This window comes from Elephantulus edwardii, unplaced genomic scaffold, assembly GCF_000299155.1.
Source record: "Elephantulus edwardii isolate Elephantulus edwardi_28Jun2011 unplaced genomic scaffold, EleEdw1.0 scaffold00062, whole genome shotgun sequence".
NCBI classification, from domain to species: Eukaryota; Metazoa; Chordata; class Mammalia; order Macroscelidea; family Macroscelididae; genus Elephantulus; species Elephantulus edwardii.
The window spans coordinates 373149-392060 of NW_006399812.1; the positions used below are offsets into that span (position 1 = coordinate 373149).

Below are 18912 nucleotides of genomic sequence, written 5' to 3' on the forward strand. Positions count from 1 at the left end.
ATTTGGATTAATTTTTAATAGAATTCATTCCTGCCATAAAATACAAAAAAAGAAAGAAAAACTCAAGACTGGTCAAAATGGGTAGTAACAAATTAATATTGTAGCCAGAAAAAAACATATGGCTGCCTGTCACTACAAGATAGCTGAGACAAAGATTAAATCTATTTCATGTACTTCAGATACCAGTAATCTGAGAGGAAAAAACAGCAATGGAGTCTTTTAAAATATTAAAAATTAAAATGAAAAATAGAAAGGGACCATTTTCTGATATCTCATAATCAAATGAGGGCTTTTAAGGAGGTGGTCAGAGAGAGTACGTGAGGGGAAAGAGATGTCGGAAGGTCCAAGAGGAGGTTTGCTCTATGATGTCTCTTCCTAAAATGGGTGTCAGCTATCCTGTGTTAGATGTTCAAGGCAGGCAGTTATCAGATTTCCTTACTAATAGTGCATATTTTAAGTAATTTATCAGTTTTTCATGTCAAGGTGAATTGATCACAAATTCTTGGCCACTGGAATAACAATGTCACAGCTAACAGATCAATAGATTTTACATAGGCAAATTTTATTTTGTCCTAAATTTAGGCCACCATTATCATCCTAAACTTAGGTACTATTTATTTACTATTGTCAACAATTTCCTATTATCCTAAACTTAGGCAACTATTTACTATTGTCCTAAACATGGGTCAACAATGTCTGAACTACTCACACCCTCATTATCATTGTCTTTATTGTAGTTTTTATGTGGAACCCTTGTCATATAGAGTCAACATCAACAAATTGTGAACCAGCCACTTCTTACTCCAAGAAATGGCTTTTATTCTAATTGGAAGAGAGATTAATTTCTGTGAAGATTAAACAAAAATTGCTCACAAGTTTTTTCCCCTCCTCTTTCCTCAGAGTTAATTATCCTTACAAATCTTGCTCATAAGTTCTTTACAGCTCCTTTCATGAAGAGATGGAGTACTTTATCCTACCTCTTAAATCTAGGCATCCTTTTTGTTTGTTTTGATGAGTGTGGCAGAAGTGGTGCTTCCAACATGAGACCGGATATGAGCAGCTGTCAGCACCAAGTGTAAGAGTGTGTGGATGAAGTCATTTTGGCCCTTCTGGCTCTACCAACACTTACTGAATGAAGCGTAAGACCAGGTGGGTGAAACCTGCAGAGATATTACTCAACTCACCCATGTAATCATCCAGAAAAAAAGAAAAAAGTTTTAACTCACGAATTCTTTTTAGGCAATTTGCCACCCAGCCATACTTAACTGAAAGTATTACTTTACTACATCGTCTGCTTGGGGAATCTTACATCTAGGGAAGCCACAGAGATTTTCTTGCAATGAAATAATGCCCCAAGTGCCAAAATGTTTGTCTTGTGATCCACTTCATCCCATTACCTCTGTATCACACTACCAGTGTTTATTCCTGTAAATGTGACTTGCCTTTTTAAACTGATTTTCATTTGAATTTAACAGAGCTTTGAATTATGAGTAGTACATATGTAAAAGCCAATCTGGATGTTCAGGAAAGGGCATTTGCCAAAATTCTTGCCTATATTGAGACTCTACGTAAGCAGACTCGGTTGTAGAGCGACGTAACCCAAGGTCCACAACAGATTCCACAGCAAGAACGTTTTGTTAAAAGAAAGCCAGTCTCCGAGAATGAGCTACGATCTCTCTCCCAAGTGAGAGAAGCCACTTAAGCTAGTGAGGCTCTTTCTTTTATGGGGTTGAATTTTAAGAACTCCTTGTCCCCACTTCTGCCCCTCCTATTGACTCCCTTTCACTGACAGGCTTTATCTGGGTGGCTTTATTTCATTTCTGCTCCTTCGTTTCCCCAGAATTTAACTGGGAAGTGTTCCTCCAAATCCCTTTACCCTCCTGTGGCTATTTTACCTGCAGAAAACTTACTGTGTTCAAACTCCTGTTGTTTTACTTAGCTCTTCAAGAAACTGCTGCTGTCTGAATTTTAGGTTTGGGGGTCTTGCTTCATTTTAAACTGGCCTGTGTCTTCTTCCTCCATCTAGTGTCTTACCTGGATCCGTTCTCCTGCTGGCCTGCCTCTATCTATCTAACATTTTTTTACTGAGCTTCTTATTGAGTACCATCGAGTTAGAACCGACCCACAGCTGACCCTCCAGAGCTTTTTCAGAGGCAGTAAATCTCACCGGAAGACACTCCGCATCTTCCTCCCGCAAAACAGCTGCTGGATTAGAACCGCGTGCCTTTGAGACTGCAGCACAACTTATCACTAGGCCACTGGGTTTCTAGCGGCCTTAATCTTGCTACACGAAGTGCCTCGTCCAACCTGGCACATCCTCTTTTCCTACCTTCGCCCCGGGTTACCTTATCTCTGCGTGGTCAAGCGGAAGTTTACATGTGAACTCAAAGAAACACACTGCCTTTGACTCAGAACCAGCTCACCACTGACCATCCAGAGGGTTTACTGGAGGCTGGGAATAGCAACGATGGAGATTTCTCAACTTTCTCCCACTGAGCGATTCGAGCTGCCTTTAAGATAGTACCGATACTCTCTATGAAATCTGCCACCAGAGGTCCCAAACACCTAACCTAGGGGCTCAGGAATGACTCTCGTTACTTTTACCCAAATGCAAAGAGCGTCTCTGCCTTTAATCATGATTTAGCATAGGCTTTGGTCACTAAAGACATCCCGGAAAAAACGCGAGACCTTCACCCAAGCCGTCAACCCGGCTGGGAAATAAAAGGCGTAAAGGACACCCGGGCGGCCCCACCTTCCACCGTGCTTCCGTCCGCTCGTGGGGCCCCCTCCAGAGGCACCCGCGTCCCTCCTCCCGGATCCCTCCTTCCTCCCGAACTCTCCCTCCTCCCTCCCCGCAGCAGTCCTCTCGCGGTCCGGGTCGAAGGTGGGGGCGTGGCCAGTAGGCGAGCGGAGCCTGCTGGGAGCTCAGCTGGCTCCAGTTTGCAGGAGGCCACGGGCACGACCGGAAACGACAGGTGAGTGGAGCCGGAAGCGGTTTTCGTGCGGTCCCTGCGGGTCGTCTTGGGCACGCGTAAGTCGTAGGAGTGTGGTGCAACCTAGTCTCTTGACTCAGGAGCCCAGGCGGTGAGCGGGGCTCTGAGACACAAAGGCTTTGTGCTTGTCGCGCTGTAGTTCACTCACTGCCCTGGGAAGTACTTAGCACGGGTACAGTTCTCCGGAACATGCCGTGGAGTTGGAACCGACTCGTTTCGGACTCTCCATCGGGTGTTTGGAGGCCTAATGAAAAAGAGTTCTGGTGGCACCCTAAAGGCATGCGGTTCGTACTAGCCGCTACGCGGGAGAAACAGGAACAACCTCCTCCCGGTCCATTTACTGCCTATGAAAACTCGCTGGAGGGTCATCGACGGGTCAATTACCAACGTCGTGGTACAGAACAACAACAGCAACAACAAATTACACCGAAGGAGGTTGCCCATCTTTCTTCCTTAGAGTCGCTGGGTGGTCTCTACCTTTTGGATTAGCAGTTTAGCTCCTTACGGGCAAGGCAACCAGAGCTCCTGAACACGCAAACTCAGGGAGCCAACCCTCCAGCTGGTTTTCAAAGGCTATAATCTCGCAAAGGAGATTGCCCATCTTCCTCCCACGGAGAGTCTTGTGAGTTGTTACTCCTCTAGGTTGGCAGCGCAACTCCTTGGCCAAAAAAGCAGGAGAGCTCACTTTGAACAGACAGAAATGTGAAATAGGACTGTATGTCAGCTGTGCTCACAGCCATAGAGAACCAGACATGTGAAATACAACATTGACACAAATAATCGTAATCAGATTCTGGATATGTATTGTAGAAGAATTGGCCCAGAAAGATGGACTGTGATATATTTTGCTATCTGTTCTGTGACTTAGTGGTAAGGAGTTGTGCTGCCAGCCCAAAGGCACGTGGTTCAAATCCACCAGCTGCTCTGTGGGAGAGAGATGGGCAGTATCCTCCTATATCTACAAACCCGCTGAAGGGTCAACTATGAGTCGGTTCTGACTTGATGGTACATGATCACAACAACAACAAAAAGAAAAAGCCACAATGGAAAAATTTACTATCTCCTCTGATTTACACCGATGGGTCAGTATTTTTCACCAACATCACAATTAGAATGTATAATTTTGTTACCTTAAAAAAACCAATCATGGAAAGAAGTTGGAGGAAAGCAGTTTTATATATATAGGTGTAAAGGAGGTTGTTGTTGTTGTTGTTAAGTGCCGTTGAGTCGCAGGCGACTCATAGCGACCCTGTGAAGGAGAGTCCTCGATGCGCGGATGCCTTTCATTCTCTCTCCAGGTTCATAGGGTCTCCGGAGGCAAGGTATTATGGAAGTGGATGCCACTCGTCCTTCCAAGCTTGTTTTAACGGGGGAGCTCCACCCCACTCTCTGTCCACGTTTTGTAGCCAGTCATTAACGCATTTGACACATTAGTGTCACAGGGTTCAGCCTCACAGCAACCAAAAGTGAACAAGGTAAGGTAACTTGTACACCAGGGCTATACGACCTAGAGGAACGTCTTTGGTTTGGTAGACTGCCAGAGTTTATATAGGGGAAGTACAGGCTGGTAGAACAATAGTACAGTAGTTTTTACAGGCTCTTCTGCTACCCAGATTGGTGGCCATATCCCAGAGTAGCTGATGTCCCAGACTGGAGACAGCTGCAGCCACATGTGGCTTGAGGAGAGTGACTCCTAGCTATAGATGACAGGAGCAGACAAGATGAGACAACAAAGGGTTTTAGTTTATTAAGGAAAACTGCTAGATTGAGGAAGACCTTTCCCTGCACCCCTAAGTTATTTTTTAAAAAGTTAGTCTGATATTAACACAGACTGGGGGAAAGGACTAAAGGAACGGAGTTATTACCAACCTAAAGGAATGGAGTTAGAATCCACCATCAGCTCCGTAGGAGAAAGATGGGCAGTCTCCTCAATGTACGGCCTCTGTAAACCCCCTGGAGGGTCTGCTATGAATCAGTACATAACATTACTAGAGAGACTCCTTTTAAATGCGGTGTTTCAGTTTTCTGTTTCCTTATTGTAGGTTACAAGTTCTTTTTCAGTGTTCCCTTTTATTGTCCAGTCATAAATTTATGAAGGGAAAAAAAGGTCCACCTTGGGTCAGTCACACTTTAGTCATCAATGTAACATCTTTGCTCTTTAGCATTTTAAAAATCATTTACAGGGGAGCTCTAGTGGCCTAGTGGCAAGAAGCTACACTACAATCCCAGAGGCAAACGGTTGGAATCCACCAGATGCTGTGCCGGTGGAGGGACAATCTCCTTCAGTGCCAGTCAGATCCGATTTGACGGTACACACAAAAAAATAATAAATATTTTTAAAAAATCATTTACAGATATTCCTCCTACAAGTCTTTTACTTCTTGTCCATGGCTTCATGGGTGTGGATCATAGATCCAAGTACGTAAAATCTTTGGCAATGTTCATTTCTTCATGACTTATGATGTTTATCTGTTGTTCCATATGTAAATACTGCCCAACCTCACCATCTCTTGATACATATGGGCCTATTGTTAACATTCACTGTGTCAATCCATTTTTTTGAGTTTTCCTCCTTCACTGACCTACCTTTCCCAGCATGATAGCCTTTTCCTATGACTGGCCCCGCCTGACAACATGGCCAAAGGATATGAGATGAGCTTTGCCATCCTTGCTGCCAGGGATCCCGTTTACTTAGTTGTTGTATTTAACCTTTATCAATGCTATTTTGTGTACCATGGAATCTGAACCAACTCATAGCAGATCCTCCAGTGGGTTTTCAGAGACAGGAAATCTCACAGAAGGAGATTGCCCATCTTTCTCCCATGTGGCAGCTGGAAAATTTCAACTACATGCCTTTGGGTTAGCAGTGCAACACCTTACCACTAAGCCACCAAAGCTCCATCTTTACCATCATTAATTAGTGCCTTATCTTGTAAAAGGCATGATTCTTGACTTCTTACCGTAGTTAGTCACTTACCAAGTATATTGTTGATTCACCAAGCTTATGTTTCTAAATTAGAAACATACTCTCTAAAGTACAATACTAATTTATCCAATTTCTTAAGTGTTCAGTGACTCCCCCATGGTCTTCAGAGTAAAGTTCAAGCAAATAGCATAGATTTGAATATTCTTCATATTATGGTCTCTGCTTTTACCTTATCTCTTTCAGCTCCCCGTTTTTATACATCTGATTTATCAGCTATCAGAATGAAATTATTTGCATGGATCATGTTCTCCTTTTCCTGCAAGCTGCTGCTTACTCCTTTAATGTCTCCTGAACTAAATTACTTAAACCATTCATTGATTTTGTTATTTGCCATCGAATCACATGCAACCCAGAGCACATATGCACAATGACCATATGCACAATAGCTCTGAATCCTGTCCTATCCTGAGCCAAGCTTATTGTCTCAAACACACCAAGTTTCATTACTCCAATCACTGTGTCAGTCTGTCTTCTCCAGAGTCTTCTCCTGTGCTGTCCCTCCAACCTCCCAAGCATGGTGTCCTTCTCCAAGGCCTGGTCTCTCCTGACACCATGCCCAAAGTATGTGAGACAAAGCTTCAAAAAGGACTGGTCTCTCCTGACACCATGCCCAAAGTATGTGAGACAAAGCTTCAAAAAGGACTGGTCTCTCCTGACACCATGCCCAAAGTATGTGAGACAAAGCTTCAAAATCCTTGCCTCCAAGTAGCAAGTTGGTTTCACCATCTCCAGGACAAATCTGTTTGTTTTCTTGGCAGTCCATGGTATGGTCAACACTCTTCTCCAGGACCACAACTCAGGCATCAATCCTTCTATACCATCCATAGCTTTTATTTTTAATTATTGGTTTATTTTATCTCCCACTAGATAGTTCATAAAAGCAAGGACCAGTGTACCAGTCACAGATAGATCGATCCATCTGCTACCCTAATTTAAGGAGCTCTGATAGCCTAGTAGCTAAGAGTGTGCTGCTAATCCACAGGCACATGGTTTGGATCCATCAGCTGCTACATGGTAGAATAATGACAGTCTTCTCTTATGCTATTTACATTCTCTAAAAACCCACTGGAGAGTCAACTATAGTTGGCCCTAACTTAACATGTTGCTGCACACTTTTAAATTGACAACCATGCTTAGAAACAGATTTTTTTTGCTATAGCCATCATTTGCGGCAACGTGTTAATGGCACATAACAACAAGAACTACCCTCATTTAGACCCTTGTTATTAACTTGCCTTCCTCCTCCTAATTTGTCTTCATGAATCTGTCATCAATACTGCTGGCAGATGCAGATTTATATAATGGCAGACTTTAAATATATTAATTGGGAGCTCTTGGTGTCCTAGTGGCAAGAAGCTGCATTGCAATCCCCAAAGGCCTGTGGTTCAAAACCACTAGATGCTCTGCTGGAGTAGGAGGGGCAGTCTCTTCCTGTGCCAGTCAGAACAGACTCAACGATAAACGATCAAAAAAAAAGATATTTTAAAAATATATTAATTGATCCCAGAGACCTTTAGTAAAGATCTAAAAGTCTTAGAATTGCATGAATTTATTTCCTCCCCTTCACTATCACTGTTGTTAGATGCCATGGAGGCAAGTACAATGCATAGCAATACTATGAACAATAGAACCCTGTCCTATCCTAAGCCATCCTCACAATCTCTGACATACTTGAACCCATTGTTGCTGTTCCTTATTACCTTATGCCTACTTTTTTGTTGTTAGGTGCCATCAAGTACAACTATGAGTTCAACTCATAGTAACCCTATGAACAACAGAAATGAACCCACTTTTATCCTGGTCCATCCTGATACATTTTAACCTATTTCTGCAGTCACCATGTCAGTCCATCTCAATGGGGGTCTTCCTCTTTTTTGCAGACCCTTCTCCACCCTCCCAAGAATGATGTCTGCTTCCAAGGAATAGCTGTTTTTAATAGCATGTCCATAGGATGAGAGATGAAGCTTTTCCATCCTTGCCTCCAAGAAACACTCTGGCTGCCCTTTTCCTAAGATAAATCTGTTTGTTCTTTTGGCAGTCCATGATTCAGTACTCTTCTCCAGCATCAGAACTCAAAGGCCATAATTCTTCTGTCATCCACTTAGTAGTTACTTGTTGTTTGGGTAAGAGAGTAAATAAGAGCTAATCAGACCAAACCAAGAACCAAAGAAATGCAGTGTGGCTCCAGAGGCCACCCACTATAGTGAAATGATAGGTTTCAGTGCAACTAATTTGCGTCCCTAGGACATGCTTTCCTATTAGATTAGGCAACTCTCTGTTTTTCAGAAACCTGGAATGTGCTACTCCTATACACCTGGTAAAGGGAGCTGTGGTGATATAATCCTTAGGAAGTAACTTCGAGGCCACACAGCTCTCTGGTGGTTTGAATCCACTAGCTACTCAGAAGGAGAAAGATAAGCAGCCTTCTACCATGGAGACTCCCGTTGGAGTCTCATTCCCAAATGGAAGTGTAAATTGGTTCAACTTTTCTATAATAGAATTTATTGAAATCCATCAAGAGTGACAATGGTGAGCTCTGGTGGCCTAGTGTCAAGAAACTGCATTGTAATCCTAGAGGTGTACAGTTTGAATCCACCAGATTCTCTGCTGGAGAAGGAGGGAACATCTCCTATACCAGTCAGATCTGATTTGATGGTACACACACACACACACACACACACACACACAAAAGAGTGACAAAGACTCTTTAAGCTAGTATGCACTTTTGGAAAATTCATTTTGTAAGATTTTGAGATAGTTATGGACTTGAGTTGCCCCTGTCTGTCAGTTTGCTGTATTGTATTGGCTTGCATGTTGCTGTGCTGCTGGAAGCTTTGCCACCGGTATTTAAAATACCATCAGGGTCATCCATGGTGGACAGGTTTCAGTCATATGGTCTACTATGTGAGAAATGACAAACTGAAGAGGAATTGTATGGCTTTCATCTTATAATTTCAAGAACTAGCATGAAGTACAATGCTCAGAGTGATAGGATGCTATCCATATGCATATAAGGAAGTCCTGTTAATACAATTATTATTCAAATATGTAAACCAACTACAAATGCCAGAGATGACAAAAGTGAGGATTCCTACCAACTTTTGCAGTGACTGGAATGCAAAAGTTGGAAAAAAAGAAGGAGTGGAAATTAGAAAACATGACTTTGGTGACAAAAATAAGACTGGAGATGGCTTGATAGAATTTTGTACAATCTGATTTATTCAATGGAAATACTATTTAAAAAAAAACAACCCAACATAAATGGTTATTCTACATACGGACTTAACCTGTTGGACTACACAGGAATCAAATTGACTACATCAGTGAAAAGAGATGTTGGAGAACCTTCATATCTTCAGAACTAGGCCAGGTGCTAATTGTGGTATAGACCCGTCAACTACTCATGCAAGTTCAATTGAAATTGAATAAAATTGAAACAAGTCCATGAGAACCAAACTATGACCTTTGATTATATCCCATCTAAATCGAAAAAGCATCTTAAGGAAATATTTGAGCATTTAACACTAATTATCAAAACCCAAATGAGTTGTGGGATGACATCATCTGTGAAGAAAGCAAAAGATCATTACAAAGACAAGGAAAAAAGGCCAAAATGGATATCAGAAGAAACTCTGAAACTTCCATTGGAACAAAAGGAAGCTAAAAGAAGGGGAAAGAATGCTGAGGTAAGAGAGCGGAATAGATTTCAAAGGGCAGCTTGAGAAGACAAAGCAGGGTATTATAATGAAATGTGCAAAGAGCTAAAATTAGAAAACGAAAAGCGAAGAATATGCTTGGCACTTCTCAAGATGAAAGGACTGTTAAGGCTTGAGTTGTAACAATGAAGGATTCTATGGACAAAATCTTGAATGATGCAGGAAACATCAAAAGAAGATGGAAAGGATACATAGAATCACTGTACTAAATTAGTCAGCACTGAATCATTTGAGGAATTAACATGTGATCAAGAACTAATAGTACTGAAGAAGTCTAAGTAGCACTGAAGGCATTGGCAAAAACGAAAGCCCCAGGAATTGATGGACTGCCAATTGAAGTGTTTCAGGAAACAGATGCAACACTGGATGTGCTCACCAATCTCTGCCAAAAAATTGGGAAATCACCAGATTGTGGAAGTTACTGAGCATTATCATTAATCTCACATGTAAGTAAAATCTTGCTGAAGATTATTTTTAAATGGCTGTAATAGTACATTGGCATGGAACTTCCAGAAATTCAAACTGGATTCAGAAGAGGCCATGGCATGAGTGTTGTCAGGTGGATCTTGGCTGAAAGAGAATTCCAGAAAATATTTACTTTTGCTTTATTGATTATGAATAGCTCTTTGTGTAGATCATAACAAATTATGGCTAACATTGAGAAGAATGGTAACTCCAGAACACTGAATCCTTCCTATGGGGAGCCTACACTTCAAGACTAAGAAGCAATTGCCCACACATAACAAGGGAACACCATATGTTTTAAAATCAGGAAAGGTGTGTGGCAGGATTGTATCCTTTCTCCGTAACTATTCAGTCTGTATGCTGAGCAGATCATTCAAGAAGTTGGCCTCTATGCAGGCACTGTTAAAATATAACTGAAGTGTTTTATTGTCTTTCCCCCAGCTTAAAGCATCTCTAGCTTAAAATTTCGTAGTAAGATAGAGATACTTGGCCTCAACATTTTAAATTTTCTGTGAAAATACTGTGAAAACAAAAAGAGGAAAAAGAAGCTGAACTCTGAAGAATGGCTTCAGAATTAAAGATTAAACACAAGTTGTTGAACTTTGGGTTGTATAACACGGTTGACTTGTGTGTGAAAAGTAAAGAGGACTGGAAGTACTTAATGCAGAAGATCTAAGACTGCAGATGTGGATCATAATATTACACATAATATGGATTACTTTTCAACATCAAGAAAATAATCCTCACCCCCAGACCAATAAGCAACATACTGATAAATAGAGAAAAGAGTGAAGCTGCCAGTGATTTTCTTTTACTTGGATCTTCAATCAGCACCCAGGGTAACAGCAGTCAAGAAATTTAAAGATTTGTTTCATTTGAGAAATCTATTGTTAAGGACCTCACCAAAGTTCTAAAGAACAGTGATGTCAGATTAAAGACTAAGCCTGAGATCCAAGCCTTTTTATTTTCCAGTTGCTTCCTGTGCATGTGAAAGTTGAACAATGAAAAGAAAGAACAAAAGAGGAATGGATACCTTTGAATTGTGGTGGTGTTGAAGAGTATTGAATGGACTGCCAAAGAACTGTCTTGAAGGAAATGCAACCAGAGTGTACCTTAGAGGCAAGGATGGTGAAACTTCATTGCACTAACTTTGGGCATATTTTCAGGAGGAACCAGCCCTTTGAGAGACATGACACCTGGAAAGGTCAGTGAAAAAAAGGAAGCGCTCAGTCAGATGGAGTGATGTGGTGACTACTACAATGAGCTTGAGCATGACCGAGATCGCGAGGATGGTGCACAGTAGGACAAGGTTCAGATCTGTTATTCATAGGGTAGCTCTGAGTTTTAGTCATCTTGATGGCACAACAATACAACATGGACTTAAACCCCTGTTCTATCCCAATTCTTTAACCAAAAGGAAAATTATGACACCTTGAATAAATAGAAGGTTTGTAAGACCGAAGCTAGTAAAAATCCATCATTATTATATCTACTATTTTCAGCTTTTTACACCTAATAGGTTACCTGCTCTGTCAACCGGAATTCTGAAGTGCCCAGATAAAGTTGTTCATAGCTTTCCATATTGCCCTCTATATTCTGATACTTTGCCCTCTGATCTCAGGAACTTCATCCTAATTTAGTAGTGATCTAAATAAAAGTTATGTTTCCAATAAACCATGTATCTCCAAGTCAAATAGGGATTTAAAATAATGTATATTATTGTTCTTGTTAGTTGTCATGGAATCAGTTCCAGTTGCTGCTGACCCCATGTGTGAAGGGTAGCACTACTCCAAAAGTATTACCAAAGTTGTAACCTTTTAGCCCATCACCAGGCCTGTTTTTTGAGTTGCCTCTGGATGGGTTTAGACCAGTAACCTTCTAACTAGAAGTTGAATACTTGAGGGAGTTCTGCTGGCATAGTCTGTAGGGACTTGCACTACGAACCCAAAGGCATCACCTCTCTGGAAGTTCCAATCTACCATCAATGCTTGGAGGAGGATGACATGCTCCTCCAGTGCAATTTACAGCCTCCAAAAAAATCTGACGGCAGGTCTGCTATGAGTCAGTTCCTACTTGTGAGAGAGTTGAGTACTTAACCATTTATATCTCTCAAGAACGTTTTTTTAAGAAGAGTAAAAAGCAATCTAAGATTACAAACTAAACCATGGTTTTGTCTATCTGGAAATCAAATATACAACATTTAAAGATAATATAAACATATAGCTAGTGATAATAGTGTAACCCTACTTTTGGTTGGAAAAGTGTGTGGATGCATGCACAGAAAAAGAATCTTGACCCATGGAAATGCTCACTGTGATAATCTCAGGTAACTGAACTAAAAAACTGTTGGGGTTTTTTTGCCTGTTTTTCCTTATCTCCTTTTTTTAAATGGACATATATTATTTGTGAATTCAAACTAATTTGGCTCTTGGATATATTAGATATAATACCTTTATAGCAGAAGTATTGCTTCAAAAAATTTTTGCTTTACTCTGTTTGAAAGTATTTAAAGTTTGTCATCACTTATTTCCTATGCATTCTCTGTTATAGAGGATTATGACAAAAAGACAGGGAAAGTCAACTGGGTTGGATACATAAAGAATTAGATAAGTTTAAATTAAAGATAATTGAATACTAGAAAATAGAATTTGTTTCCTTATAATTATTCCTTTATATCTTCCTTTTAATAAGCATGCTGATTCCTTCAGTGAAGACTTGTTTCCAGTTACTTTGCAACCATAAGGTCCCAGCAGCTGGCTTAAAAGAGACAGTAAAAAGTGGGCTAATCTTGAAGTCGCTTTCCAATGATGTTTACCAGAATCTGGCTGTAGAAGATTGGATCCATGACCATATGAATCTAGAAGGCAATCCAATTCTTTTCATTTGGAGAAATTCTCCCTCTGTTGTAATTGGTAGACATCAGAATCCTTGGCAAGAATGTAACCTAAATCTGCTGAGAGCAGAAGGTATAAAGCTGGCTAGAAGAAAAAGTGGAGGAGGGACAGTGTACCATGACATGGGCAACATCAATTTGACTTTCTTTACAACTAAGAGCAAGTATGATAGGATGAAAAATCTGAAATTAATTGTGCGAGCTCTGAAAACTGTCCAGCCTCAGCTGGATGTGCAGGCTACTAAAAGACTTGACCTTTTACTTGATGGGCAGTTTAAAATCTCAGGAACTGCTTCTAAGATTGGACGGACTACTGCTTATCACCACTGCACTTTATTATGTAATACAGACAGGACCTTCTTGTCATCTGTGCTGAAGAGCCCTTACCAAGGAATCAAGAGCAACGCCACTGCTAGCATACCTTCCTTAGTGAAAAACCTTTTGGAAAAAGATCCCACTCTGACCTGTGAAGTGCTAATGAATGCTATTGCCACAGAATATGCTGCTTGTCATGGGATTGATAATCACATTAACCTGATAAACCCAGCAGATGAGACACTGTTTCCTGGAATAAACAACAAAGCCAAAGAACTACAAACTTGGGAGTGGATTTATGGCAAAACCCCAAAATTCAGTATAAACACTACCTTTCATGTATTAGATGGACAGTCACACTTTGAAATTAATGTATATGTAGATATAAAGAATGGAAGAATTCAAGTCTGTAATATTGAGGCACCTGATCACTGGTTGCCACTGGAAGTATGTGACAAATTAAATTCAGGTTTTATTGACAGTAAGTTTTGCCCCAATGAAATTACCATGCTAACAGATTTATTACTTAGAACATGTCCAGAAGACAATGAATTGTATAATAAGTGGAATATTCTCTGTGAAAAAATTAAGAGAATAATGTAACTTTAAAAAATAATCATCATCGACTATTGATGGTTTAAATGAGGAAATTAAAAATTTTAATGTATATTATTTGTCTATTAAAAAAAAGTCTTAGCATCTTTCTGTAACTTCTTTCCCCTTAAAATTGTCTATAATCTATTGTTGTATCTATTTCCTACTGACCTCTAGGATACTCTTTCTTAAGTGATCTTAGCACTTGGCACATTTTTTTTTTTAGCTCCTTCCTCTGTTACCATTCTGAGGATGTCCATCCTGTTGGATACATTGACATTAGAGATTTTCCTTACCATCAGAGAGCATGCATTCAATTCTGTTTTACACAAAAATGTCCTTAGTCTAAGAAACACTGACCCAAGAAAGCCAGGCAGAAGCAGTATTGCTTTTTTTTTTTTCACTCTTTTGTGTGCATGTACTGTCAGATCAGATCTGACTGGTACAGGAGGAGATTGTCCCTCCTTCCCCGGCAGAAGCAGTATTGCTTTTTATGACTTCTACCTCAGAAGTAGTGTGGCATCATTTTTACTATAATCATAAATCTATCCAAAGTCAAAGGAAAGGAACATGGACACCTCCACATGGTAATAAGGGGAATGACAAAGTCATAGAAATTCTGAGGTGGAAGATTTTACTGCAGTTCTTTTTAGAAAGTACACTCAGGCACACAGAAATCAGCAGGAGAAAACTAGCCTTTATGATGTTGAAGGAAGTATAGGCAACCTTAAGCATGGAAATAAGGGGGAGACTGGGGCAAGGTTAAGTTAGATGAGCTGATGGCCAAGTGGTAAGATGTGCTGCAATCTAAAAGGCACATGGTTTGAACCCACTAGCTTCATCCTGGGAAAAGGATGGATAATCTGTGTGATTTACTGCCTTTTAAAACCCGCTAGAGGGTCAGCCATGAGTTGGTTCCGACTTGATGGCAGACGGTAACAGCAACAAGCTTATAGACTTATAAGGTGAAGTAGAACTAGATTTGATATTAAGTAAAATAAAAAGAAAAAGGTTAGTCTGGATGCTCTGTGGAAATGGACAGAGGCAAGATAGGAAGTGGAGCCAATGCAGTGGTCTGAGAGACATGGGTGGCAGTAACTATGGAAAGAAATGAACATATTTTGTGTACTTAAAAAAAATTAGGGACGACTCCCATTTTAAGGGTAACTGATTTTTTTTTTTAATAAGGAAACAATGAGACAAGGAGTCAGGACCTTGTGAAAGCTAGAGATTTCTTTAGTTAAAACAACATATAAATACTTTAACAATTGATTGTTGAAAGTGTTAAAGGTACCAGATGCCTAGTAATTAGACATTGTTATCATATGCCTTTAAGTTGCCTGCGACTCATAGTTACCCTATGTACCTTAGCTCTGAACCCTGCCCTATCCTGAGCCAGTCTCATCATCTCCAACAGACGTAATCCTATTTCTCTAACCACTGAGTCAGTCTATCACATTGTGAGTCTTCCTATCCTGTGCTGTCCCTCCATTCTTCCAAGCATGATGTCATTCTCCAAGGATTTGTCCCGCCTGGCCATGTGCCCAAAGTATGTGAGATGGAACTTCAAAATCTTTGCCTCCAGGGATCAGCTTGGCTTCATCCTCTCCAGAACAGTCCTGTTTGTTCTGGCAGTCCACGGTATGTTCTCCACTCTTTTCTAGCACCCCAACTAACGGCATTAATCCTTTTTCTATCTTCCTTAGTCATGTCGAGCTCTTGGGTTTTACAGTTTAGTTCATGTGTTTGAGTAGATCCTGCTTTCAAAAGGAGCAGGAGTATAAATACAAAGTTTTGCCTGCAGCTCAGTTTGTTGTGTTTGGGGTTTTTTTGTTTAGGTGACAAATCAACATACATTTCTGGGCTTACAACTCCGTAAGTTAGAATTCCAGCATGGGTCAGCAGAGCTTTGTTCCTTTATATTTGGGAGTAGGGGGAAATCCATTTTTTTTTCCTGCTTCTAGAGGCTACCTAAGGTACAAATGATTTCCACTTGACTATGAGCTCTGTGGCCTAGTGGGTTAGGAGTTGCATTGCCCAAAGAAAGGCAAGTAGTTTGAATCCACCAGCTGTTCTGGAGAAGAAAAATGAGGGGTCTCCTACATATTTCTCACCTTTGAAAACACCCCTTGGAGGGTCAGCTGTGAGTCCTTGCTGATGCAGTGAGTTTGAGTATTTTATTGACCTCAAGGTGGGTAGTTCAAAACCACTTCAGCACTACCATGAAAGAAAGGCCTGGTTACCTGCTTTCATGAAAATTCCAGCCAAGAAAACCTTATGGAATAGTTATCTGTAACTGTTGTGAGCAGTGGTGTCTCTCTGGAGACTAAGGTGCATCTGATACAGGCCATGGTCTTCGCAATCACTTGTTATGCATCAGAGAGTTGGACAATGACCAAGGAGGATAGAAGGAGAATTGATGCCTTTGAGCTGTGGTGCTGGAGAAGAGTATTGAGAATACCATGGACTGCTAGGAAAACAAACAGATTCATTCTGGAAAGGGTTAAACCGGGTGGCTCCTTGGAGGCAAGGATTCTGAGGCTCCGTCTAACATACTTTGGACATGTTGTGAGGAGAGACCGGTCCTTGGAGAAGGACATCATGCTTGGGAGGGTGAAGAGACAGTGCAGGAAGGGAAGGCCCTCTATGAGGTGGATTGATTCAGTGACTGGGATAACCGGGATGGGAGTGTCAGAGACAGTATGATTGGTACAGGACAGAGCGGAGTTTAGGGCTGTTGTACATAGGGTCGCTATGAGTCGCAAGGGACTCGACGGCACATAACAACAACAACAACTGTTGTGAAGTGCTATTGAGTCAACTTCCAATCATAGCAACATCATGATCTAAATTGTGCCCTGCACCATCCTCACAATCTCTGCCACACTTTGTAGTCATTATGGCAATCCATCTTACAAGCGTCTTCCTCTCTTTCTCCAACCCTCTGCTTTTCCCAGTGTAATGTCTTTTTCCAAGGATTGGCTCCTTTTACTAAGGTGAGTATATAGAAGTAAGTTACATCAATCTTGTCTCCATCCTTGGCTGTTGTTTTGTACCATCCAGTTGGAATAGCTGACCTTTCAGTCACTTTTCAAAAGTGGTTAATCTCATGGGAGTTGATTGTCCATCTTTCACCCACAGATCAACTGGTGGATTTGAACCATGTACCTCTGGGTTGGCAGCACAACTCCTAACACTAAGACACCAGAGCTCCCCTTCCATCCTTATATTGTGTTGTTGTAACAGATACTACAAGTGGGTGTCTTTAACAAACAAATTTATCTTTTGCCCTGTAGGACTCTAGAAGTGTAAAATCAGTGTGTCAGCTCTAAAGGAAAATGCTGTCAATCCTGTAGGCAAGGTCTTGTTTTCTTCAGCATCTGCAGACCACACATTATTTGGATATCTCTTTGTCTGGTCTTCTCCTACATCAGGAACTTACCTGGGCAGGGACCTGCATCCACAGTGCACAATCTTTGTCCTTCTAGGTGATACTGAGGTACCTCAACTCTATTCTCTTTTCTCCTCCTTCATCTCTTGTGAGATAAAGTTTTAGCAGCCACACCCCAGGAAAACTCTTAGATCAGGGCTCGCATGGGATTAAGGATGTTACATTCAATATTAATCTTTTACAACTGTTTGGCTTCTTAAATCATGGGGGATCACTATAAAACTTCCACTTTATATCACAAACAACCCGTTGCCATGAAGTTGGAAACTAACTCATAGCTGACCCTCCAGTAGGTTTTCAGAGGCTATAAATTGCACAGGAAAAGATTGCTCATCTTTTTTCTTTCAGAGGAGCAGGTAGAGGTTAACAGCCAGTCTTTGGATTGGCAGTGCACATCCCTAACTGCTAGGTCACCAGCGCTCCCTTAGATCATAATTAACTATATTACATATGTTCCAAGGGACATACTCAACCCAAATATACATAGTCACCATAAATTAGAATTGACCCAAAAGCAATGGGTTTGAGTTTTTGTTTTTAGTGGCTGCCCATTGCCTCCTTTACTCCCCTTTTTCTCACCTGTGTGTAAATAACCTTTTCCTGCTTTTTTATAATTACCTCATACAATATTTGTCCTTTTCTGATTATTTTAGTCAGCAAAATGTCCTCAAAATTCATCTTTGTTGTGAGATGTTTTGAAGGGGAAAGTCTTTATCACTGAGCTATTAGGGGCTATTCCTTGGAGATGATGCTGGGAAGGATGGAAGGTCAGCCAAGGAGAAGAAGACCTTTGACCAAGTGAATTGACATTGTGCCTGCTGCAGTGGGCTCTTGTGTATCAGGAAGTGTAAGGATGGCACAAGATAGAACGGGGTTCAGAGCTTTTGTTAATAGGGTCGCTATGAGTCACACTCAATTCACTGGCACCTAACAACAACATTATTGTATGTGTATTTGCCAATTTGTTTATCCATTGATGGGCATTTAGGTGGTTTCCATCTTTTTGCTAATGTGAATAATGCTGCAGTGATCAGGGGTATGCCTATGTCTATTAATGTCATGACTCTTATTTCTTTAGGATGTGTGTGTGTGTGTGTGTGTGTGTGTGTGTGTGTGTCTGTCTGGTGGTCTAGTGGCAAGAAGCTGAGCTGTAATCCCTAAGACTTGTTGTTTGAGGCCACCAGCTGCTCCGTAGGAGAAGGATAGGTAGTCTCCTCCCTTGCAATTTAACTGCCTCTGAAAACCCACTGGAGTGTCAGGGTCAGCTATGGGTCAGTTCTGACTCTATGGTACACAACAAATATATACATAATGAAATGAAAACATGAGTTAGAATGGAGTTGTATTCATAGTCAAAAAGAACATTTGAGGTGGTGGTGTGGGTAATCATAGGGTTGCACAATTTAATGGGTGGAGGGAGGTGTGGGTAAGGGAAGGATCCGGTATGAAAAACAATGAATACAAGCTTTGTAAGTAAACCAGTATTCAAGAAAAAATTT

General features: G+C 40.9%; 1 protein-coding gene across 2 annotated transcripts in view; it reads left to right on the plus strand.

The window, feature by feature from the left end:
* The first annotated feature begins 12848 nt into the window (after positions 1 to 12848).
* The window catches only part of LIPT1 (lipoyltransferase 1), a 15778-nt gene continuing 9714 nt past the window's right edge, over positions 12849 to 18912 (plus strand). Inside the window, exon 1 of one of the 2 annotated variants that reach the window (XM_006887789.1) lies at positions 12849 to 14046. In XM_006887789.1, coding sequence (XP_006887851.1) covers positions 12853 to 13971 — 1119 coding nt within the window. In that variant the 5' untranslated portion in view covers positions 12849 to 12852 and the 3' untranslated portion in view covers positions 13972 to 14046. Of the gene's footprint in view, positions 14047 to 18912 lie in introns of those variants that run through there. The other variant, XM_006887790.1, reaches the window with a different exon arrangement.